The following is a 24,891-nucleotide window of genomic DNA, read 5'->3' as shown; positions in this document are numbered from 1 at the left end:
TCTCCCAAATCAGAAATCCAGAAGTGTGTGAGCTGTGCCAGACTGGGCATGCTGGCAGCTCCCCTAAACAGAACAAGTAGCTCACTGAGAAGCACTTAGCTCTGGCCTCACCCGAACCCAGCAGAGGCTGGCTGCTCGCTCTGTGGTCCAAACAACCATCTTGTACTCTAGGACTGGCCAGGGAGGTGCCCTCCCCTCAGACGCTCAGCTCAGGAAGAGAAGCACTGAGGGAGGGGCCCGGGCCTAGGGGCCAGAGTCCCTTTAAAGGCACACAAAGAATCAGCAGGGAGTCACTGGGGTCGCTGTCAGGCAGTCTCAGGGAAGCTGTCTGTGCAGTTTTAGATACGGTTTCATGTAGCCCAGGCTGGCCTCAGACTGACTGTGTAACCAAGGATGGCTCTGAAAACTCTCCCCCTCCTCCCACCCTGCCCCCACGTTCCCAGAGTGCTGGAACTGCAGGTGTGCACCACCAGGCTTAGGCCAGCCAGGACTCTTAAGTGAAACAGTGTAAGGCGGTGGGGTGTCCTAGGCCTTGGGCACGGAGTGTGTATAAATAAATCCACCCTTGACTCAGGGATGCACGCGTGGACCACTGCCCAGGTGCAGGTCCTGTTCACAGACATTTCACAAAGTGCCACTCTGAGTCCTGTCCAGAAGAGTGGAGGGAACCCTGGGAACAGAAGGTCTGCCTGAGAAAGGCCGAGCTCTTAGACCGTGAACAAGAGCCATTAAGGGACTGTTACCCTGTCCTTAGGAAGGTGTGTTACACCCGAGTCCACTCCATGTCCACAAGGAACATTTGGATATATTGCAGTGATTCTGTACATGATGTCTTAATCAGATAGGTTTTGTCGCCTTTTTAAAAATAATTTATTTTTATTTTATGTGCATTGGTGTTTTGCCTGTATATATGTCTGTGTGAGTGTGTTAGATCTTGGAGTTACAGACAGTTGTGAGCCTCCATGTGGATGCTGGGAACTGAACCCAGGTCCTCTGGAAGAACAATCAGTGCTCTTAACCACTGAGCCATCTCTCCAGCCCGTTTTGCCACCTTTTAAGTCCATTTTCTATTAATTCCTTTTAAAAAGATTTATTTATTTTTTTAAATTTTGTTTAGGTTTATTTACCTTAGGTGTATGAGTGTCTTGACTGCACGTATGCACATACCACATGTGTGTCTGGTACCTGTGATGTCCAGAAGAGGGAGGGCATCGGATCCCTTGGAGCTGGAACGACAGATGGTGAGCCATGACATGGGTGCGAGGGGCCCCAGAACCGACAAGGGCAGCAGTACTGGCGCCTCCGGCCTCTGTCTGGCTCTCCTCCAGCCCTTCTTGGCCCTGTTCCCTTTCCTTTGGGAATCTTGGGTCCCCAGCAGTGCCTGAGCCTGGCGGCCTCTCTGAAAGGTGGTTGCCCACCCTGGCTAGAACCTGACAGCGCACCCTGCTTGTGGCTCCTGAGGAACTGCTTGGTAGAAAATCTTCAGTCCAGCTCTGGCAATGCCTCTCCGTCACCCAGGCCCCGGGCACCTGACTTGTGACCAGCACCTCTACCCCCTGGCCGTGGTTATTCGGTTTCTCCATCTTTGTCTGAAGGCTGTTGCCCGCCTTTTGCAACCTCATGCTAGGCTGAGGTGGGGTGAGGAGCAGGGAGAGGCGGGAAGAAAGCTGCAGTTCCGAGCATGGCCACCAGGTGGCAGAGTGGCTCCTTACATCTAAGCCTCTTTTTGTGAGGGAAGAGGGAGCCGCGCTTGACCAGGGATAGGATTTATTCTAGAAAGCTTCTACTAAAGCCTGAGGTAGACTCAAAGGTGCTCCCTCCCAGAAATTGCACCCTTCTCCTGAGCGCCGCTCATGCTGGTTAGTTTTGTTTGCAAGGTACATAAAAGCATGGAGTCATGGAAATACGAGGGTTTCCAGTAAGAGGGCGTGTAGAGTGAGATGGCTCGGTGGGTGAAGGTGCTTGCCGGCAAGCCTGGCTGAGTTCAAACTCTGGAGTCTACACAGCAGAAGGGGAGAGCCTATTCCTGAAGGTGGTCCTCTGACCTGCACACTATAAACAAACCTAACGAAAGCTTTTCAGACAGGGTCTCTTTATGTAGCCTTGGCTGTCCTGGAATGTGCTGTGGAACTGCTGTGTAGACTAGACTGGCCTAAGACTCACAGAGATTTGTTTGTAGGAATTAAAGGCATGTACCACCACACTTGGTTTAAATTCTGACTTTTTTTTAAAGATTTATTTATTATGTATTCAATGTTCTGCCTGCAGGCCAGAAGAGGGTGCCAGATCTCATTTCAGATGGTTGTGAGCCACCACGTGGGTGCTGGGAATTGAACTCAGGTCCTCTGGAAGAGCAGCCAGTGCTCTTAACCTGTCAGCTATCTTTCCAGCCCTAATTTCTGATTTTTAAAATTTATTATTTCATGTGTGTGAATGTTTGCCTGCATGTCTGTCTGGGTACTACATGTGTGTCTGGTGCTTGTTGGAGGCCAGAAGAGGGTCCCCTGGAACTGGAGCTACATGGTTTTAAGCCACCATGTGGGTGCTGGGAATCAAACCCAGCTCTTCTGGGAGGACAGCAAGTGTCTCTGCGCCAACCCTCCAGCTCATCTTTGACTGAGAACTGGGGCCCCCAGCCCCACAGTCCTCCTGTCTCCACTGCCTGCAGTGCTGGGCGTGTAAACACAAGCTCCCCAGTGCTGGGGTCAAACTCAAGGTCTCCTGCTGCTTAGGGGAGCACTTCACTCCCAGCCCCGGGACTAATCTTTCTGTAATTAGAAAAATAAGAATGTCCCAGTTCAATTCCGTTATTTTGATACCTTCCCTTTAAGGGCTACCCCCATCCCTTTAAGGGACACTTGCATGGAGTTGTTTGTGGGGCCAGGGCTGAAGCTGAGTAGTGGTTGCCAGGTGGAGGAGAAAAGAGAGTGTCCCCAGTGACGGGAACAGCGGGGCGTGATGAGCACAGTGCACGTGGATCTGGCTGGGTGGGTGTGTGCGCAGAGGGAGCAGTGGGCAGTAGCTGGACAGAGAGGCTGAGAACTAGGGCTACCCATCTGGGCCAGGTGCTGTGCTTTGAGTACTGGCAGCAGGTGAATGCTTCTGCCAGTTACCGGTGAGGTTAGGGAGGTGTTAAGTGCAGGGGCTGCTCTCTGCAGTCTCAACAGCAATGCTTTTGAATGAAGAACCCAATTAAGGATCTAACAAAAGGAAAATAGGTAGATAAATTAGCATGTAGCCATGTGATGGCCTGCTTCCTTTGAAATATCCATTTGCGAAGGCTGAGTGGAAAACCATGAGGATTATCACACACACACACACACACACACACACACACACATACATACACACACATACACACACATACACATACATATACATACATACACACACAAACACATACATACATACACACATACAGACATACATACACACATACATACACACATACATACATACACATACATACACACATACACACACACACATACATACACACACACACACACACACACACACACACACACACACACACACCACCAGGGGCCATGCTGGTTTTCTTTGTATTGTTTCAGTTTTTGTGTAAGTGCCACAGAAGCAAGTACAAAGGTCACCATTTGTGACAGTACTGAAACAGGGTTAGGCTGGCTTGGAACTTGCAGCCATTCTCCTGCCTCAGCCTTCCAAGTGCTGGAATTATAGGAGGTGTGAGCCACCATGCCAAGATTATACTTTGGTTTGGTTTGGTTGGTTGTTTTTGTTTTGCTTTTGTTTTGTTTTGTTTTGTTGAGACAGGGTTTCTCTGTGCAACAGCCCTGGCTATCCTGGAACTTACTCTGTAGATCAGGCTGGCCTTGAGTTTACAAAGATCCGCCTGCCTCTGCCTCTCGAGTGCTGGGATTAAAGGCGTTCGACACTGCCACCCAGCCAGGTTATATATATATATTTTAAAGTGGTTAAAGCACCTGCTGTATGGGGCCCTGCATTCACTTTCCAGCACTAGAGAAAAAAATAGCTTACTATATGAAAAAATTGCAATGAAAACTTGTAAAAAGGAGAAACACAAATCTGGACGTGGAACACACATCTGTAATTCCATCTTGGGATGAGGAGGATCAGAAGTTCAGAGTCATCCTTGGCTACATAAAAGCTTAAGATCAGTCTGGGATACACAAGACCTTGTCTCAAAAGATAAAGTAGGGGCTGGAGAAATGTTCAGCAGTTTAGAGCAGGTATTGCGCTTGCAGAGGATCCAGATTTGATTCCCAGCACCTGTGTCAGGAAGCCTACAGCCTACTGTAACTCTAGCTCCACAGGATCTGGTGCCCTCTTGTGGCCTCCATGGGAATCTACACTCACATGCACATACTCACACACAGATATACACACACAATGAAAACTAAAATCGGGGCTGGAGAGACGGCTCAGTAGTTGAGAGCACTGGCTGCTCTTCCAGAGGTCCTGAGTTCAATTTCTAGCTCCCACACAGTGGCGCAAAACTACACAGAGCTCAGAGAAACCCTCTCTCAAAAAACCAAAAATAAAATAAAATCTGAAAAAAAAAAAAAGTACAATTAAGAAACAACACCAGGCAGTGGTGGCGCACGCCTTTAATCCCAGCACTCCAGAGCCAGGTGGATTTCTGTGAGTTCGAGGCCAGCCTAGTCTTCAGAGTGAGATCCAGGACAGGCACCAAAACAACACAGAGAAACCCTGTCTCGAAAAAGAAAGAAAGAAACAGCTGGATCTATGAAACTGACTGAAGGATCCCCCGAGCAGGCATGTACAGTTGGAAGCAGTGGTTTGTTTGTTGGTTTGGTCATTCTCTGCTCATGGTATTTTGAAGAGGCAGGTGCTAGTATGTCAGAGACTGGGCCAGGGGAGGGGAGGTTTGAACCTCTGAACTGAGCAAGGGGCCCAGGACTGCATGATGTTCAGGAGGCAGAAGGCTGGATCCTGGGAGTCATGTGGTCCAGGAGGAAGGCCCCACTCCAGGTCCTGTAACAGAGGGTCTTCTGGGCCTGGGCCATAGACTGTAGAGACCAAGGCCTTCCTCCCCTTGCAGGGTCTCCTCATGCTGCTGCAGAACCTGCCGACCATCCACTGGGGCAACGAGGAGATCGGGCTGCTGCTCGCCGAGGCATACAGACTCAAGTACATGTTTGCGGACGCCCCCAACCACTACCGCCGATAGGTGCTGTCTTCCCCCGCCCGGGGATCCGGGCTGCCCCCGTCTCCGATGGCGATTTCATCACTGTGGCCACTGTGCAAGCCGTGGGCCCCGGCCAGGAACCACTCCTGCTGTACAAAGCTCACCCTCCGCCGCCACCACCCAGGTCTTAACTTCACAGCATCCGCCACCTTGTGTCTCAGGATGTGTGTCTGGGACCACTGTCAGTATTCCGTGCCCTGTGGGTGGACCCGACTCTGGGAGAGGCAGAGGAGGCGACGATTGTCTTTCCCTTGGGGAGACACTGGACAAAAGAGGGGGGCTCCAGGTCTGCCCCACACTGTCCTTCCGTGCACCTGCTGGCCCTGCCCAGGACCCAGCTGGTGGTTCTGTTTTTCTTTCTTTTTCCTACATTTTCATGCCCGAGGCACAGGGTATTAGGCTCTCGGGCTGTCACTTTTTGTGACTCATTTAATCTCGTCCCAGGTCAGAGACCTGTTTTCAGAAGACCCTGCTCCCCCCGGCCCCTCACCTCCTCCTGCCCCAGCTGAGCCAGGACACAGGAGTGAGCCCTTCCTTCTCAGGTGGAGGAGACACCATCTTCAAAACGCTGAGGAGAGGCCTAACTCAAGGGCTAGGAATTGCGTTTTCCCTTTCCTCCTCCATGATTCTTACATTTGGTGTGCATGTGTGCGTGCATGTGAGTGCGTGTGTGCAGGAGTGCATGCACGTGCGTGCGTGCATGCGTGTGTGTACAAGCCCATCAGCATTTTGTCTCATCTGAATTTGTGTTCAGACTAACCCATTGGAAGCAGTTGGGAAGGACCCGAGGGACCAAGCGTCTGATGGTCCCTTGAGAGGGACCAGGGCAGGGGAGGGGAAAGAGTGGTTGGGTTTTATGGGGTTTTTTTTTTCCTTCTTTTTTTTTAACCTCTTCAAACCCCTTTTCCAGGGTGAACCACTCCAAGATATTATGTATAAATTGTGTTATTATGTATATGGGTAAAGGTGTACAAATCTATGTCCTCTTTGTAGCAGATATGATTTTATATTTATAGTGTGCATTGACACGTGAACGCAATCCAGGTCATTAGATGGAGCTACTGGGTGGGTAGCTTCAGGGAAGGGGCCTGGAGCCTGGGAGCCATCTGGAGCGTGTGGCCAGCGGACAAGCTGTGTGTCTGTGTTTCAGCCTTCCGCCCTTCCCCGTCCCTCCTTGGGCCTCAGAACACCTAGCCTGGCCTTCCCCCTTTCCGCTGCCTCCCTCTGCTCACCCCAGCAGCCTCCCCAGGAAGGACTGCAGAGACAGAAGAAACCCTCCCTCAGGTTCTGTGGCCGCAGCCTCTTCACCCGTGTAAGTCAGCACTGTGGTCAGGACAGAAGCTGGCTGACAAGTCAGTGCCAAGGAAGGGATCCCTGTGTGTCCCCAAGATGGGGGCCTCCTCCCAGAGGGCGGCATTAGGTGTCCCCTATCACCATCACACTCCCCACAGCTCCTGAGATGTCTGACCCATGCTCAAGTTCTGGTGTTTGGTAGTGGAGAAAGGGGGGATGGAGGCCAGTAGCCATCCATCCACTCGGGAAGCCAGGCAGTGTTCCTGGGGTGACACCCTAAGCTCACTTGCCTGTGTCGCTCCGCCGCAGACCACACCTTTCCCGAGTTAGGTCCCTCATCCAAGCTGTTTCTCAGGCGTTCTTCCCGTTCCCTGCCCACCCCTTGGTGTGCCTCAGACTCCTCCACAGATGAAAGGACTCGCGGCCCTCCCCCAGATTAATTAAAGAAAGGCACTTGTGTTCCCAAGTGGTGGTTTTATTTTTTTAGTTTTATGTTTGTATGGGAAATTGTGGATAAAGTGAATGGATTGTAAATAAATGGTGTTTCCTCCTCCACCATGAGCTTTTGTCTCATGAGTTCATGTAACCTTGACTGAAGTGTCTTTTTTTCCTTCCTGGGTTTTTCTTGCCGGCGCTTGTAGAATGGGGACGACTTGTAGGAAAGTGGTCAGTGGTTAAGAGTGCCTACTGCACTTCATCAGGACAAGCAGCATCCCCAGAGGACACCAGCAAAGGCTGCAGAGTGAGTGACCTGTTTCCTCAGCTGGTGTCTGGCAGAGCTCCTGGTCTCACATGCTCACGTGCCAGCACCGTGACGGCACCCTTATGTGGATTCTTTCTCATGTCCAAAGGAGCATACGTCGGAAAGGAGGGAAGAGAATGAACTAGGGCTTCCTGCTGGAAGAAAGGCTCGGGAGAGCCAGGGTGAGCCTGCGGCCTACCTCCAGAACTCACTCGATCACATCTGATTGGAGCCGCTCAGCAGGCGCAGACCTGGCTAGTAATGGATGGGAAAGAGCTGGCTTAATACCTTCATCGCTTGGTTTCAGTTGAGACAGGGTCTTTTGTAACCCAGCCTGGCCTCACTAAATAGCTGAGGATGGCTTTGAACTCCCCATCCTCCTGTCCCAGCATCCCAAATGCTGAGATTACAGTCATGTGTCCATGCCCAGGAAACTAGCCCAGAACCAAGGACAGCAACAGCAGGGTCAAGCTTCCCCCTGGTTTGCCTGGTTAGTGTCTCCAAAACACCGTAGAGATGGAGGTGTGTGTGACCAACACTGTCCCTCCCTGACCGCTGACGGCCATTCATTCAGACTTCTTGGTAATGGGCCATTGCTTCACTCCTGTGAATTTTTATTCACTTTCGTGTGTGTGTGTGTGTGTGTGTGTGTGTGTGTGTGTGTGTGTGTGTGTGTATGTGTGTGCCACATATATAAAGTGCCCTCTGTGGCCACAAAAGGGCATTGGATCCCCTGGGAGCAGGGATTACAGGCACTTCGGAGCCTTCCAGTGTGGGTGCTGGGAGGTGAACTTGGGTCCAGTGGAAGAGCAATGAGCACTCTCTTTGTTTGTTTGGTTTTTCAGACAGGGTTTCTCCGTGTAGCCCTGGCTGTCCTGAAACTCGTCTGTAGACCAGGCTGGCCTCGAACTCGCGGAGACCCACCAGCCTCTGCCACCACCACCCAGCTGCAATAAGCACTCTTAACCCCCTGAACCACCTCTCCAGCTCTGCGTTGCTTGGTTCTTGGGATCATCGCTGTGAGATCATCTCCGGAGAGTTCTCGGCCTGTATTTTCATCTACAAAGGATACACTGGAATTATGTGTCTACCCCAGACTCCTACCTAGACGCCACTTGAGAGTTTGTTGCTGGCATTAGGAGCTCTGTGTTATGAATAAATCTGTCTGTGTGTGAAAGGAGCCAAAATGAGTGGCTTGTGCAAGATGAGCATTTCCTGCTCCACATGGCATCCCCAAGTGGGCCGGCCGCTCGGGGCTCACAGCATGCTGTTCTGAAGTTCATTGGAAGAATTACTCCTGCTGTGTGTCTTCATCGTCAAGATGGCACACAGTTGAGTCTGAGAGATGACTCAGAAGTTCAGAGTGCTTGCTTATCTTGGAGGACCAGAGTTTCATTCCCAGGACCCACATGGGGCAGCTCATAAATTCCAGCTCCAGAGGATCTGGCACCCTTTTCCGGTCTCTGGAAGCACTCTTTAATGTAAGCAGCCTCTTGTAGGCCGCAGATATTGGAATGGCAGCAGCCAGTGTTACAGCTCTTGCCCTGGACCCTGGGATACTTGACCTTGAAGGCTTTGGAGCTCTTGTGGCAGCCAAGGCCTGCAGGTTCTCTTCCCTGGCTCTGTAATAACCTTGTGTTAGCTCCCTGCTCTTTCCTCCTCTCTCTTCTCCTTCCACCCCTGGGAAGGGGTTGCCAGGCCACTCTCCAGGCTCCTCTCTTTGTTTTCTTGAGATGGCATCTCACTATGTAGCCCTGGCTGGCCTGAGACTCTCTATGTAGACCAGGCTGGCCTTGAACTCACAGAGATCTGACTCTGCCTCCCGAGTGCTGGGATTAAAGGTGCACTGTTACTTACAGCCATACTTCTTTTTTTTTTTCTTTCCTTCCTTCCTCCCCACCCCCATTTTCTCTTTTCCTTCTTTCCTCCTCTCCAGCCTCCCACCTCAGTACTGGGGATCAAACTCAAGGATTTGTACATGCTGCATAAACACCCCTCCCCCCCAGTGATTTCTATAGTCCCCAAATAGCCAACTATCATAAATCATCATCATTTGACATTGATAACTCTGTATCACTTGCAAAAAACTCACACCAAAGGGGAGGAAAGCAAGGCAGTATTCCTGATTTCCGGTTCCCACTGCCCCCCATCCCTTGCTTCCTTAATAAAATCAGATGTGCAATAAATACTTGAGCTTGAAGCTGATCCTTGGCAAGCTGATGGATCTGTCAGCCAGGCTCCAGATGGAAAAGAAATGGGGTAATCTACTGAACTGATTTTGAGTACTTCCAAAATATCCACCTTAATTACTGATCACAGATACCTCCAGAATGTAAGATGACTCATTATAAGTACTTACAAAATAAGCTTGATTAAAGGAGTCAGAAATATCATACAGCTCTGTTTACACAAAACAGCATTTAGTACACAAGTTGTCCGAAGCAGATGCGCACCCCCCAACCGCCACCCCCATCCACCTCTGGTTTCCTAAGGCAGTTTCCTCTCTCTCTCTTTTTTTTTTCCCTGAGCTGAGGATCAAACCCAGGGCCTTGTGCTTGTTAGGTGAACGCTCTACCACTGAGCTAATCCTCAGCCCTGGCAGTTTTCTTTCAAGGCTCAATTGGTAGAATGCCTCCCTACCATGCACTGTATAAACCCCAGCACTATATAAACCAGATGTGGTGGTGCACACCTGTAATCCTAGCACTCAGGAAGAAGGAGGCTGGAAGGTCAGAAGTTCAAGGCTATCCTCAGCTACGTATGGAGATTGAAGTTCAAGGCTATCTATCTCAGCTACGCGTGGAGATTGAAGGCAAGCTTGAGTTACTCGATACTCTGATCGCAGTCTCAAAGTAAGTAAATAAATAAACAAACTGGTTCCCTCTTGAAACCAAAGGCATCCTTTCCTGACTGCTTCCATCTGAGAAGCATTGATCCTTCCTTCCTAGTGAGAGCAGCAGAGACGGGGTGTAGACAGAGCAAGGCGGTGTAGTCTGACTTTGCAGGGTGTCCCTACAGAGTGGCAGGCGCATTGCTGAGCCCCCCCCCCCCCCCCCGCAACTGAGGAATCAGGAGGGACAATCTTGTGTGTCATTCAGGTCCTAGCTGTGGTCACTTACAGTTTCTTTTTCTCAGCAGCAGTTGTGAGTGGGTTCATCTCGCCTCCTGTTCGTTTTCAAGTTTTTGCCGGAATGTGACCTCCTAGGTGAGCCTGGCTATTGGCAGTTTTCCACTCCAGGCTTCCGGTTTGGGTGGAGTTGGGGAGGGGGTGGGGGTCTGGTTTAGCAGAGTTTAAGTGGAGGAATCGCTGGACTAGCAAGCATTCGCAGGGGTCTGGTGTTTTCTATTCAATTGCAGCGGGCTGGGGGCGCTTTGGAAAGGAACCATCAGATTGTATCTCTTACATTTCAGCTCGAATCTTACATTTGGGGGGTAGGGGGCATAAAAATGGATGAATAAAGGAGTTATATAAAAGGTAGAACCCCCTAGACTGCAGGGCCCTCAGTCCCAGCCGCTGCTCCCACCAGACACACTATGCTGGCTGATCCTGGGGGCCGGAGGAGGACCTCACCCCGAGTCACCTTGAGGTCTCCACAAAGCTCTAGGAGAGACAAATGCAGGCTTGCCTTGTAAAGCCGGCCTGTGGGAGAGGAGGGGACAGGGAGGACAGCAGGACTTCCGCTTCACAAGCTACATCAAGACTCCTTTCTGCCCAGCTCAGTCTTTCAAGACTGAAAAAGCCTGTGTCTCAGCAACCCTGAACCCCATGCAGGGAAACCACACTTCCCGTCGTCATTAGCGGAGCTGCAGCCCGACATAGATCGGCTCCTGCTCACAAAGGGAGCTGTTTGCTTTAGGTTTTTCAAAGACATTCTTGCTTGGATATGGCTTATGGATGAAAGTCTAAGCTGAAGGAATCTCTTCTTTCTAACTTCACCAACTTAAAGAGAGAGAAACGCCTTATTTTTATGCCTCTTGGGTAACAGAGGGCAGAAATATCATGGGCGACGGTTTAGGGTGTGGCTCAGCGGCCAAGACGTGGCTAGAATGCCCAAGGCTCTGGGTTCATTCTCAGCAGCAACAACAACAACAACAACAACAACAATAATTTAGTATAAATAAAACGAAAGTGAAAATACAGCATAGGGAATAGGAAGTGGTCTGCAGAAGCTGAGACTCCAGTCTCCCTCAACGGTACTGATAATCAGATATGATGATCATATCAATCAAATATGAGCAGATATTCACCAAGGACCAGTAACATCCGTCTGACCAGAATTTATCTTCCAAACAGCTCCCTAAGTGAGTGCTATTATTAGCATCGCTCTCCTCTTACATCGGGGAAACTGAGGCTTGGAGCAGTCAAATAGCTTCCTCGGCTCTTACAGTAAATGGCAGGGTTAGGATTTGAACTCATGCAGCCTGGTTCTGCATCCCGTGTCCCTGACTATGCTGCAGTCCAGGGAGCTGGTCACACAGAAACCACCTCTCTACCTGCACAGAGATAAAAAGAAACACAAAAAAACAACCTCAGCGGGCTGGAGTTGGCTCATCAATTGAGAGCACTGGCTGCTCCTCCAGAGGACCTGGATTTGGTTCCCAGCTCCGATGTGATGGCTCACGACTGCTTAACTTCACATCTGTTTTCAGATCAACTACAGACTGCTCCAACTCCAGCACCAGCTCAGCTGTCTTCTTGGAATCTACATCCTGGCCCAGCCTCACAGACCACACTTCCCTAGCCTCAGATGGTCCCATAGAACCTGGACATCGACGGACACAGCATGTTCTTCCTGGCCTTGGGGTTCCAGGGGATCTGAGGACCTCTTCTGGCTTCCTTGGGCATCAGGCATGCACTTGGTGCACAGACATACATGCAGGCAAAATACCCATCCACATAAACAACAACAAACATCAGCTTCAGGCTGGAGAGAGGGGTTGGTGAGGTCAAGGTGCCTGCTGCCAAACCTGATCCCTGAAAGCTCCACAGTAAAGGGAGAGAACACAAGAAATAACCATAAAAACTTACTTTAAAAAAGCTCTGGCAGCTGGCTCGGTAGTTAAGGGCACATACTGCTTTGGAAGATGGCTTGACTTCCTTTCCAGCATCCATGTTGGGGTGGCTCACAACCAATTATAACTCCAGCTCCAGAGGATCTGACACTTCTTCTGGCCTCGGTAGGTACCTGCACACATGCACACACATAAATAAATAATAAATAAATCTTAAGAAATATGAGCAGTGGGAATGCCCGCCACTTTGGGGATGGTGGTTAAGCAGCCATGTCTTCTCCATCCTCCCCCGTTTACATTCTGGCTACAGAAGAGTCCACCAAGCTAGGGGGAGGATACAAGCAGGAAGTAGTTGGGGTTTGGCTTAAGGGAAGGTTATCTGAAAGGAGACATTGGCTCAGGACACCCAAGGCCAAGTTCTCAGCACAAAGGAGATTTATTTGCCACTGAGAGATGGAGGGCAGGGAATAAGAGACAAAGACAGGACATAGAGGAGAAGGGAGAAGGAGAGGGGACAAGGGAGAGGGAGAGGAGACAGACAGACTTGGCACACAGGAAAACGGCGGTCTATGAAGGTACAAGGGGAAACCCTGTGTTAGGACAGGTGCTTAATATTAATAGGGTATGTTAATTAGGTGAGCCAAAGGGGGCTTTTGATTGCTGGATTTCAATACTTTTACAGCTGGACCTTGGTAGTCAGCCTCAGGAGGAGGAAGTGACCAAATAAGGAAACGGACCTTTGTGGCTAGTGTTAGGAATGTAATCTAACTGTTTTTAGTGAGGCAGAGGGAATGGGGGTGGGGGGCCACGGAGAGCGAGGCTGGCCGGAGCCAGTTGCTGGAGTGGGCTAGTGTCCCTTCATTCCCACCTTTTTGTTTTATTATTGGGGGTCTGAGTGTTGGGTAAGTGGGTGTCATTCTCTCTGGCTGCTTTTTGCTGGCATTGGAGTGTTGTTGTTAGGGGACCCAAGGAGGCTGAGTTGTTGATCAAGGCCAGGAAGAACAAGCTGTGTCCCTTGATGTCCAGGTTCTGTGGGACCATCTGAGGCTAGGGAAGTGTGGTCTGTGAGGCTGGGCCAGGATGTAGATTCCAAGAAGACAGCTGAGCTGGTGCTGGAGTTGTTGGAACAATCTGTAGCTGATCTGAAATCTGTTGGGACAGATGTGAAGTTAAGCAGTTTAGAAGAAAATATTTTATCTTGGATTACATTTGAAACTGTTAGGTTCATGGTCCTGGAGCTGGGAAAAGTGCCAAGACTAGGGACATGGGGACCAGGGAGACGGGGAGAGATCCCACCCTTAGGAATAGGCAGTAGCCAGGAAAACTTAGGCTGTTGGTTGGCAGGAGAACTTATCTGGTCTGTTTGAGAGTTCTTGAGAGGAGCCAGGAACATTTAGATTGGCTATATCAGGTTAACTGGGGGAACAAGTGTTATCTGAAAGCAGACTCTGGTTGTGTTGGGGAGAATTTGAGAGGCTTCCGTTACATCAGAATAGTTTTTCCTGGGGTGTTTTGGTGGGTTCTGAAATTGGGGTATTTTGGGAACATGGATGATTGGAGAGGCTCTTTGCAAACGGTCTGTAACAGGTTTGGGGGTTTGCTGCGGACAGGTTGAGAAAACTTAGCTTTGGTTACCAAAGGGGGACTTGAATGCTTAAAAGGACAAGCAGTCAGTAGGGGAGGTGGGGCATTGGCAACTCGGGTCTCAGCAGGCTAGAGGGACAGGGCTACAAGGAAAGTAGTGGGAGGCGCCAAAGGAGGTGTGGGGAAGCTGAGTCTGTGGGATGACCTTGACTCCAGTGAGGGCTTGGTAGAGAGAGAGAGAGTAGGAGAGGAGATGGCTTGTCTTGTAAGTACAAGGGCAGATAAATCTTTGTGCTGACAGCTTGGTCTTGGGGCTGCTGAGCCGATACTTTCCCTCTCCTTGTCCACCAGCCAGAAGTCCTGCCACAAACAAACAGTTGGCCTTCCCTATGGGTGTGTTCTCACCGGTGGAGCCAGCCCACCACTGATGGAAAAGTTGAAAACCAAGCTGCGCTTCTATCGAACACGTACACTTTTCCCCAGTCCTTCTTCAACCATGTAGTTAGAACAACCACTTACACAGCGTCTACGTTGTATTAGGGATTGTAGAGCGATGGTTCTGAGCAGCAGCTCCCAATTCCTTTTACCGGGGTCACCGAAGACCATTGGAAAATACAGAGATTTACATTCAGGTTCATAACAGTAGCAAAATGACAGTTATGAAGGAGCAACAAAAATAATTTCATGGTTGAGGGGCATCACAACACGAGGAACTGTGTTAAAGGGTCTGGTGGAAGCATTAGGAAGGCTGAGAACCACTGGTTTAGAGTATAGGAGAGGGTTGGCAAGGTGGCTCAGCAGTAAAGGTGCTTTCTACCAAAGCTAGTGGCCTGAGTTCAGTCCCTGGAACACACATCCTGTTAGTCATCCCCTGACATCTACATGTGTCCCTACACACACAGACATAATAAATACGTGTAAGGAGTGTATAGGAGAGAATATGCATAAGGTGTGGTGAATGTAAATATACTACAATTTATTTTATTCATTAAACACTTTACATTTATTTATTAATTATGTCTATATGGGGGGGCATGAATGTGGAGGTCAGAGGACAGTTTGCAGGAATTCTCTCTTATGTTGGTTCCAGGTCAAACTTAGGTCATCAGGCTGGGTGGCATTCACATGCTGATCCATCTGGCAAGTCATATATATATATGTTTTTTGGGTTTTTTTTTTTTTTGAGAAAGAGTTGCTTTCAAACCAAGCTGCCTCTGCTTCCCAAATGCTGGGATTAAAGCCACCATTTCTGGCTCTGCTGTTAATTTGTGTATGTGTGTGTGTGTGTGCACACACCAATGCGTGTGGAGATCGAGGACAACCTCTGGTCCTTTGGTATCACTCCTCACCCGTCCACCAGGAGACCTTTTCTTGTCCACCTCCTCGAGCTTCCAGGGGTTCCCGTCTCCACAGGAACAAGGCTTTCACGTGGGTTCTAGGGGTTCAGTCTCAGGTCCTCACGCTTCTGCGGCACACGCCTTACCCATTCAGCTAGACCCCAGCACCAGTTCTGTAGTTTTACACAGGAGCCTTCAGCATACATGGAGCTTGGTATCTATCCATCTGAAGGGCATCCTGAGCCAGCTTTCACAGGTACCACCATCACCCATGGCTGTGCTCCACAACCCCGTACCCCTGAAGGCCATGGTACACACAATGTCAGCAATAGCTTCAATTTTGTATTCCAGCATTCCAGCAAGGGATCAGGGGATGGAGTTGGAGACCAGAGATGAAAATCACTGCTTTAGGAAAAAAAGTGAGCCGGGCAGTGGTGGCGCACGCCTTTAATCCCAGTACTCGGGAGGCAGAGCCAGGTGGATCTCTGTGAGTTCGAGGCCAGCCTGGTCTACAGAGCGAGTTCCAGGAAAGGCACAAAGCTACACAGAGAAACCCTGCCTTGAAAAACCAAATAAATAAATAAATAGAATGATAAATAAAATTTAAAAAATGAGATTTTAAAGATTGTATTTTAAATTATGTGTATATGTGTGCCTGTGTGTCTTTTTTGTTTGTTTGTTTGTTTGAGACAGAGTTTCTCTGTGTAATAGCCCTGACTGTCCTGGAACTCACTTTGTAGAGCAGACTAGTCTTGAACTCACAGAGATCTGTCTGCCTCCGCCTCCCAAGTACTAGGATTAAAAGGCATGCGCCACCAGCCACCATGGTTGGCTGACTGTGTCTTATATTTTTGGTTGTGAGCCTAGCCTGTAACGGCTGAGCCATCTCTCCAGCCCGACTTGTGTCTTTATACACTTGAATGCAGGTACCCTAAGAGGCCTGAAGAGGGTGCCAGATTCCCTGGAGCTGGAGTCCCAGGTTGTGAGCTGCCCAAAGTGGATGCTGGGAATGTAACTCTGGAAGGGCAGCAAGCACTCTTAACTGCTAATCACTTTAAGGATAATTTCCATACTGCTGAAGTCATTGGATGGAAGTGTGCATGTCAACAACCTTTAATGTAGCCGTGCGGTGGTGGCGCACGCCTATAATCCCAGCACTGGGGAGGCAGAGGCAGGTGGATCTCTGTGAGTTCGAGGCCAGCCTGGTCTCCAAAGCGAGTTCCAGGACAACCACCAAAGCTACAGAGAAACCCTGTCTCAAAAAAACAAAAACCAACCAACCAACCAACCTTTAATGTAGTTGGATTTTTCAATGGGACCATTGTTAGTTATTTAGCGCACTCTTTCCCTCGAGGAACATGTCCCTAACACAAGACCACAGAAGAGTTTTTATTAAAGAGGACAGAAATGTGACAGGCCTGTGTGAAGCACACATGTGGGTGAGGAGACGGGGGGGGGGGGGGGGGGGGGGGGGGGGGGCGCGCTCATGCAAGATGGCACCGGCTTTATAAAGGTTGGGCCGCGCATGCGCACAGGAACTCGTGTGGGTACTCCACACATGCGCGTAGATTACATGGCTGCACGTGCGCTTTATGCAACCACATAAAGCCACAGAGTCCCAGTCCCACAAGATGTCTGACCCGGAAATGGCTATTTTGAACCGGATATAATTAGGTGGCCCGCCGGGCAAGCCCAACAGTGTGGACATGTTATAATTTTCTATCATTCCCAACTCATCTGTTCTTAAAAAAGAAAATAAAATGTGGATGGATGGGTATGGGGTGCCGTTTCTCTCAAAGACTGCTTCAGGCTGAATGGTGGACGTTGATTGGTTCTTGGGGGAAACAGGGAAGCTGGCTCCTGAAGTCCTGGGATGAAGTCCTGCAGCTATGTCCATCCTTCATGGTGTGGCTGGGAACCTTCTGTCTGACAGGACACTGGTGACATAAAATGCTTAGACAAAAGATTTATTATTTTATTTTTGGAGTGACAGTTATCTGAGGTGGAGCTGGCCTGTCTGGTTGGAGACAAGACCCTTATTATCTGAGGTAGATCTGGTCTGTCTGGATGAAGACATGTTAAAAGTGTCTGTGATGTTTTAGTACTCTGCTTGATTTTTTACCTGAGACAAGCCTTATTCGAGGTGGTTTATTTAAGGCACCTGCTTGTTTTGTTAGTTTAGCATTTGGGATACACAGGTGATCAGTTGCTGAGTATTGAATAGTGATAGATTGTTATATCCTTACTGCCTGATATTTTGATGGTCCCTTTTGCCTCCGGCTCTATGTGGCCCTAGTTGGGAAAGGAAGGGGTGATACCTTATTCCTCTGGAATTGGTGACAAGGCAGTGGATCCTGGTGTCTTCTGGAGCTTGAGAGTGCAAGGCCCTGTTTGTTTTACTCTATACGAGGAGAGATTTTTCTGAGATGGAGGTGAGATAAAAGGTTTTAGATGAGACAGGTGGACCCAGTGAGGAAAGCCGTCGAGTTTAGCGGCTGTTGGAGTCACAAGAATTACCTTGAAGGGTCCCTGCCATTTAGGGGAAAGGCGCTGGCCTGGAGGAAAGAGAAGAACCTGATCCCCGATGTGGATTGGAGGTGGACAATGATTGTCACACGGCTGAGGTGATGACCAGTCTGCGTAGCTCCATAGGATGGACCTTAGGTGACATAAGAGAGGAGTTAACAGGCTATCTGGAACAGTAGAGGGTTGGATAAAAGACCTGGTGTTAGAACTGGCCTTCCATACATTAGTTCAAATGGAGAAATTGAAAGAGGCTTTTTAGGAAGAGCCCTGAGCCCGAGAAGAGCTAGAGACAATAATCTTACCCAGTCGAGGTGAAGCTCCTGTGACATCTTAGTAAGAATGGTTTTTAAAGACCGGTTGGTATGCTCCACCTTTCCAGAGGATTGAGGACGGTATGGGATATGAAAATGCCAAGGGATGTTAAGAGCCTTAGCTAGTGTCTGAGAAATCTGAGAGGTGAACTCCGGGCCATTGTCAGACTGAAGGGAAGCAGGAACCCCAAACCGAGGAATAATTTCTCGGAGAAGGAGGTCTGCAACTGTTTGAGCTCGCTTATTAGAAACCGGATATGCCTCCACCCAATTTGAAAATGAGTCCATCATCACGAGGAGATATTTAACTTTCCTGACGGTGGGCATATGGGTAAAATTGAGCTGCCAGTCAGTCCCTGGAAGGGAACCTCTAGCCTGGTGGGTGGGAAAAGGCTGACTCCTGTACTTGGTATTGGGATCTGTTTTTTTTGTTTTTTTGTTTTTTTGGTTTTTTTTTTGCTGGAGCTGAGGACCGAACCCAGGGCGCTCTACCACTGAGCTAAATCCCCAACCCCGGGATCTGTTTTTTGGCAGATCTCACAAGAGGCAGTAATAGTTTTTAAGAACTGTAAGTCCTCAGAGGTGGGCTGCAGGTGAGCCTTTACGAACTGGGACAGAGGAAGATTATTAGGATGAAAGAGCTGGTGTAGGTAGGAGAGAATTTGTTTAGTGTCAGGAGTTTCCTGTGAGGGTGTAAGCTGTACCGTATGGATTCCCTGTGGTGGGTAAGGTGAGACTTGACCCTGGAGGGCCGCTGTCCTGGCTGCCTGGTCAGCTCGGTTGTTTCCCCTAGAGATGATAGAGCTATCTGTCTGATGAGACCTTCAGTGGACAATTCCTATAGCCTCAGGGAGGTGGGAAGCCTCCAGCATGGCCATTATTTGGCCTCAGTTAGATATGGATCCCCCTTTTGCTGTGAGAAGGCCATGCTCCCTCCAAATAGCAGCGTGGGACAGGAGGATATGAAAAGCATATTTGGAGTCTGTGTAAACATTTAGAGATTGTCCCTGTGCCAATTGGAAGGCACGGGTGAGAGCCATCAGCTCAGCCTGTTGGTTAGTGGTGTGTGTGTGGGTAATGCCTGTGCCTCTATTATCTCAGTGTCTGACACTATGGCATAACCCGCTTTACGGGTTCCTTCGTATAAAAAGGAGCTGCCATCTGTGTACCAGGTATAAGTGGCCTGGGGCAATGTGCCCTCCTGTATGTGTGAAGGGTGAGGTAGCAGTTCCTCTAAGGTTTCAGTGCAGGAATGAGAAGGAGAATAGTCAGCAGTAGGTTGAGGGAGTAGGTTTGAAATATTAAGAGGTGGACAAATCCGGAAAGTAAGTGTGGCATCCTCTAGTAATGCCACCTGGAGAGAAAGAACCCTGGAAGGAGGTCAAGTTTGTAAGCCTTTGTAAGTCAAGAGATGGGACAGATTGTGGTGAGACAAGACAGTAATGGGTGGCCCAAAGCTTAGCTTCTTTGACTCCCGAATAAGGAGCTCTGCAGCTGCTAGGGCACGGATGCACGGCGCCCAGCCCTGACTGGTAAGGTCTAATTTCTTTGACAGATAGGCTGCAGGTGCAGAGGAGTGTCCCAGCTGATGCCCTAGAGTTCCCAGGGCAAATCCCTCTTTCTCTGTTACATAGAGGGAGAAGGGATGGGTTAAGTCTGGAAGATGAAGCGCTGGGGCCTGAGCCTCTGAAAAGGTTTAGTGAGAGGATGGAGGAGGTGCTCATGTGGTGAGCCCTGAGCTGCCTGGTATAAGGGGCGAGCAAGGAGAGAAAAAGATGGAACCCACGACTGTAGGAAGCCAGCTATTCCTAGGAAAGACAGAATCTCCTGTTTAGTAGAAGGGACTATAAGAGACTGGATTAGAAGCTTCCTGTCTACAGTAATAACCTTGTGGGTTGGAGTAATAGTTAGACCCAAATAGGTGACCTGGGGAGGGGAGTTGACAGCTGAACTTTAGAAGGAGATACCCTGTAACCGCGACTGGATAAGAAATTTAGGAGGGCAGAGGTGTTAGTTTGGCTAACCTATAAGGATGGGCTACAGAGTAAAATATCATCTACATAGAGCCTGACCAAATAGGTGTGAACTGTCTCTGAATCCCTGTGGCAGAACAGACCAGGTCAGCTGTGTGGACAGGTGAGTGTCAGGGTCAGTCCAGGTGAAAGCAAAGATAAAAGATATTCTGAGACTGAGCACTGAGAAGGATAGAAAAGAAGGCGTCTTTGAGATCTAGAACAGAGAAGTGAGAGGTTCCTGAAGGGATGGTGGACAGGAGAGCATAAGGGTTAGGCACTACAGGGTGGAGGGGGACCACTGCAGAGTTAATGAGCCGGAGGTCTTGAACCAGGCGGTAGGTTCCATTAGACTTTTTAACTGCAAGTATGGGGGTGTTAAAGGGTGAAGAGGTTGGACGGAGCAGTTTTTTCCTGAGAAGGTCAGAAATGATAGGCTTAAGACCCCTTAGACTCTGGAGTGAAAGAGGGTACTGAGCTTGGGTGATATATCTGGTGGGGTTTTGTAGCTGGATAATAATAGGCTGATGGTGTCTAGCAATAGAAGGGTTTTGGGCATCCCAGACTTTTGGGTCTACCTGAGAGGCTGGCAAGGGAAAAGAATTGTTAGAGTCAGTAGAGTGAGTGGCTAGGAGAAGATGATGAGCTGCTGGCGCGTCTGGTATGAGGTGAATGTGTGGAGCAAAAGAAATGGACGCTCCTACCTTAGCTAGAAGATTCCTTCCCATTAAAGGTACAGGGCAGCTTGGCACCACTAAGAATGTGTGTGTGAGAGGGATGCCTCTGAAGATGCAGTTGAGTGGTGGTGTCTGGTGAGGTAGGTGAGGCTGTCCCCCAACCCCAACAATAGGGAGACGAGAAAGAGAGGTAGGCCCTCAAAACTCTCTCAGGACAGAGTAGGTAGCTCCGGTGTCCAAAAGGAACGAGATGGGGCGCCCATTTACCTTTATTACTACCCTAGGTTCCCTGTGTGAGATGGGAGTGGCCGGGTGGAAACCAGGCAGCTTCAGTCCTCGCTGTAAGCCAAGCCTACAAAGTCAGCCGGAGGGTGGTCTTTGTCTGGCGTTCCTATGTCGCTTGGGACTTTAGGACAGTCAGCTGGACCAGCGACCCTTTTGGCAACATTTTGGACAAGGCCTTGTCGGTGCCCTCCGTTGGGCAATGGTGCAAGCCTAGGCCCAATGGCCTTTCTTCCCACATTTGAAACAGGGACCAGACGGCTTTTGGGGAGCCAGTCGGGCAGTGTTTGCCAGCATCTGGTAATGTTTCTTTTGAGCTTTCTCATCTCTCCCATGGCACACCTTAAATGTTATCGCCAGCATATCTGCCTGCGGGGTCAGAGGGCCATTCTCTAAACCTTTAAGTTTATCCCTAATGTCAGGGAAGCTCTGTGAGACAAAGTAGGTCATTAGGAGCTGCCTGCCCTCAGGGCTCTCCCGGTCTAAGCTAGTGAACTGAAGTAGAGCCTTGGTGAGCCACTCTAGGAAGTGAGAGGGATTTTCATCCTTATCCTGAATTACCATTTTTAGCTTTTCATAGTTTACTGGCTTTAGGGCAGCCTTACAGAGGCCTGTCAGGAGACAGGTAATAAACCTATCTCTGGCCAGGTTTCCACGCTGAGTATTAGAATCCCAGTGTGGTTCCTGGTCAGGAACCACCTCAGCTCCTGGAGGATGTGAGGGGTTGGTCTGGTGAACTTCATCTGCATGAGTTCTAGCCTGTTCCCATACTCGCCTGTGCTCCTAAGGAAGTAAATTATTAGAAAGTATCATGTATATATCATGAAAAGTGAGACTATAGGATTGAGTTATATATTGAAACTGTTTGATAAAGGAAGCAGAATCAGAAGTATAAGAACCCAGCTTAGCTTCTGAGAGAGTTCTGCGAGAGAGAATGGAACATGAACCTTAATCAGTCCGTCCACACCAGACACCTCTTGCAAAGGGAGAACAGTGGATGGGTTTGGATGGCTGGAATCAGGCACTTTAGCAGTTTGAGAATGTGTAGTAGGCGGAGTGAAAGTTGGAGCCAGAGCAGGGCCTCTGGAAATGGCCGCTGCCAAGGAAGAAGAATCCGGAAGAGGAGCTGAAGGAACAGATGCCCTAGGAGTAGGGGTGGGAGCCAGATGTCGGATAGGTGGAGGTTCCTTAGCAGGATCTAGAGTCAGAGATTCTGGAGTCAGACAATCTTCCAGTTTAGGCACAGCTAGGAGCACATGAGCAGGAGAGAAGGAATCCAGAAGAGAAGGCTTAGCACTGAAAAAGAGGAAACCAATGACATAGGGCAACTCTTTCCATTTGCCTGTTCGCTGGCAGAAATTAGATAACTCCCATAAAATATCGGGATCCAAGGAGCCGCTCGACGGCCCCACTTTTTATTATTTTCTAAAGCATGTTTGGGCCATTTCTTAGTACACAGACGGATAAGCTTAGGAATCTTTAAGTAAGGCATCAAGGTAAGGGGTTTCAAAGCCTCAAGGAGGCAGCTTAAGGGAGAATTAGGACTGATGGAGTTGGAAGCCTTATTTCCCATGTCTGCAGCTGAGAGGCAAAAATAAAAAATTAAAAAAATAAACATCCAGAGCTAAGATGCCAGGCGTACCCGAGATCAAAGTTGGATCTAGTCGGGCACAAGCTACCTTATCAGCTCGTCAGCCGAGAAGCGGGGACCCCGCTGTGTGAAGCAAGGACTCCCCGGGAGCCCTTAACGCTCAGCCGCCCCGTCTGGTGCGAAGAACGTGCCGGCTTCACACAGCCTTGGACACACCTGATTGTGGTCCTTTCGTGAAAAATATCTCAAGCTGCAGACGTGGGAGGTGGCTGGAAATCCGGGCCTGCGATGGGGGACCAGCCGTAGCCTGTAAAGACCGTGGCCAGTGAGGCACTGGACGCTCAACAGTCGTTCTCATGGATTCAGGAAACTGTTTACGCTAGCCGAAAAGGGGAAAACTCACCAATCAGTAGCAGTGTTGCATGCGGATTTGTGCGACCAGGCTAATGGAGAGTGATCTGTCGTGAACGGCACAGAGTTCTCGGATTGTGCAGCGCAGAGTTTCTGTCCCCGGTTCCCGGGTTTCCAGGCGCAGAGCGCCCGGAAGCGCCCGTTCCCGCACAGCACCAATGTTAGTTATTTAGGTGGCGCTCTTACCCGCGAGGAACACGTCCCGAACATGACAAGACCACAGAAGTTTTATTAAAGAGGACAGAAATGTGACAGGTCTGTGTGAAGCACACGTGGGTGAGGAGGGGGGGGGGCTAATGCAAGGTGGCACCGGCTTTATAAAGGTTGGGCCGCGCATGCGCACAGGAACTCGTGTGGGTACTCCACGCATGCGTGTAGATTAAATGGCTGCGCACGCTTTACACAACCACGTAAAGCCACAGAGTCCTGGTCCTGTGAGATGTCTGACCCGGAAATGGTTATTTTGAACCAGAAATAATTAGGTGGTCCGCTGGGCAAGCCCAACAGTGTGGGCATGTTATAATTTTCTATCAACCATAGTCTCCTCGATAAATGACGCAGAGACTTATTAATTATGAAAGTTCGGCTGAGAGCTTAGGCTTGTTTCTAACTAGCTCTTATATTTATTATTCATTTATTTATTTTAAAATTTATTTATGTATACTGTTCTGCCTGCATATATGCCTACACACCAGAAGAGGGCACCAGATCTCATTACAGATAGTAGTGAGCCACCATGTGGGTGCTGGGAATTGAACTCAGGACTTCTGGAAGAGCAGCGCTCTTAATCTCTGAGCCATCTCTCCAACCATAGATAGCACTTATATTTAAATTAACCCATTTCTGTTCACTTACTTTCTGCCTCGTGGGTTTATTACCTCATGTCTGTACTGCCCATCCTGCTTGCTCCGTGTTTCCGGCCATTTCCATCTTTTTCCCAGCATCCTCTGGGCCTGGAAATCCTGCCTAGCTATTGGCTGTTCAGTTTTTTATGAAACCAATCAGAGTGACACATCTTCACAGTGTACAAAAAGATTTTTCCACACCACTAGCAAATACGTACGCTTGCGCAGCTCTCAATTTGACGGCAATCTAATTTTAGAACATTTTAAATAGCAGCCTCTCCCCGGCTCCTTCAAGTCCATTTGCATTCAATCTGTCCTCTCACGCGTGCAGCCCCAGGTACCTGCGTGCTGTCTCTATCCATATGCCTGCTATAATTTTTAAAAACTCAGTAACAAAAGGAGGTCATGCAAGAAACAGATGCTAAATAGGAACAGACCGAACCAACTTTAAAATGAACAGTTTTAAAAGTCACTCCAAAGCGGGCTGTAACGGGGCAGAGAAATAATTCAGCTACGGAATACATCCTTCTTGTCATCCTCTTGGCCCTGGGTTCTATCTTCACCCCAAACCCAAAGGAGGCTATAGGCATCATCAGAATGTAGTTATAAAGGAATGTTTGTTTGTTTGGTGTGTGTGTGTGTGTGTGTGTGTGTGTGTGTGTGTGTGTGTAGGGCACCCCTCTCCCAGGCTGGCCTTGAACGCACTGTGTAGCCAAGGCTGGCCTGGAATTCATCTTTCTGTTTCTACCTCCACCACACCCTGCTAAAGCAAAAAGGGTGGGGTGGAAATTAGAGGTTCCGGTTCGTAGCTGCTAGACCTGGGGTGGTGGCTTTGGAGAGCAAGGAAGGGAAGGTATTAGGCTGTGGGAGAGTCACGTTAGGCTCTCCAAGGAAAGCGGCAGTGTTTCTCATTTTCATTATTTATAGTCTTTAAGGTTTGTTTGTTTGTTTGTTTGTTTGTTTTTTTGGTTTTTCGAGACAGGGTTTCTCTGTGTAGCTTTGCGCCTTTCCTGGAACTCACTTGGTAGCCCAGGCTGGCCTCTAACTCACAGAGA

At 49.2% G+C, this 24,891-nt stretch overlaps 1 protein-coding gene across 1 annotated transcript in view; it reads left to right on the top strand.

Moving 5' to 3' along the window:
- Tbc1d22b (TBC1 domain family member 22B) overlaps positions 1-5,868 on the top strand; it is a 61,533-nt gene extending 55,665 nt beyond the window's left edge. The window contains exon 13 of the mRNA XM_036168137.1: positions 5,066-5,868. Coding sequence (XP_036024030.1) covers positions 5,066-5,194 — 129 coding nt within the window. The 3' untranslated portion in view covers positions 5,195-5,868. The remainder of the gene's footprint in view (positions 1-5,065) is intronic.
- Positions 5,869-24,891: the final 19,023 nt, after the last annotated feature.

The sequence above is a fragment of the Onychomys torridus genome, chromosome 18 (assembly GCF_903995425.1).
Source record: "Onychomys torridus chromosome 18, mOncTor1.1, whole genome shotgun sequence".
Classification (NCBI taxonomy): domain Eukaryota; kingdom Metazoa; phylum Chordata; class Mammalia; order Rodentia; family Cricetidae; genus Onychomys; species Onychomys torridus.
Note: the sequence above shows the minus strand (reverse complement) of the source record. Positions and strands in the feature narration are given on the sequence as shown.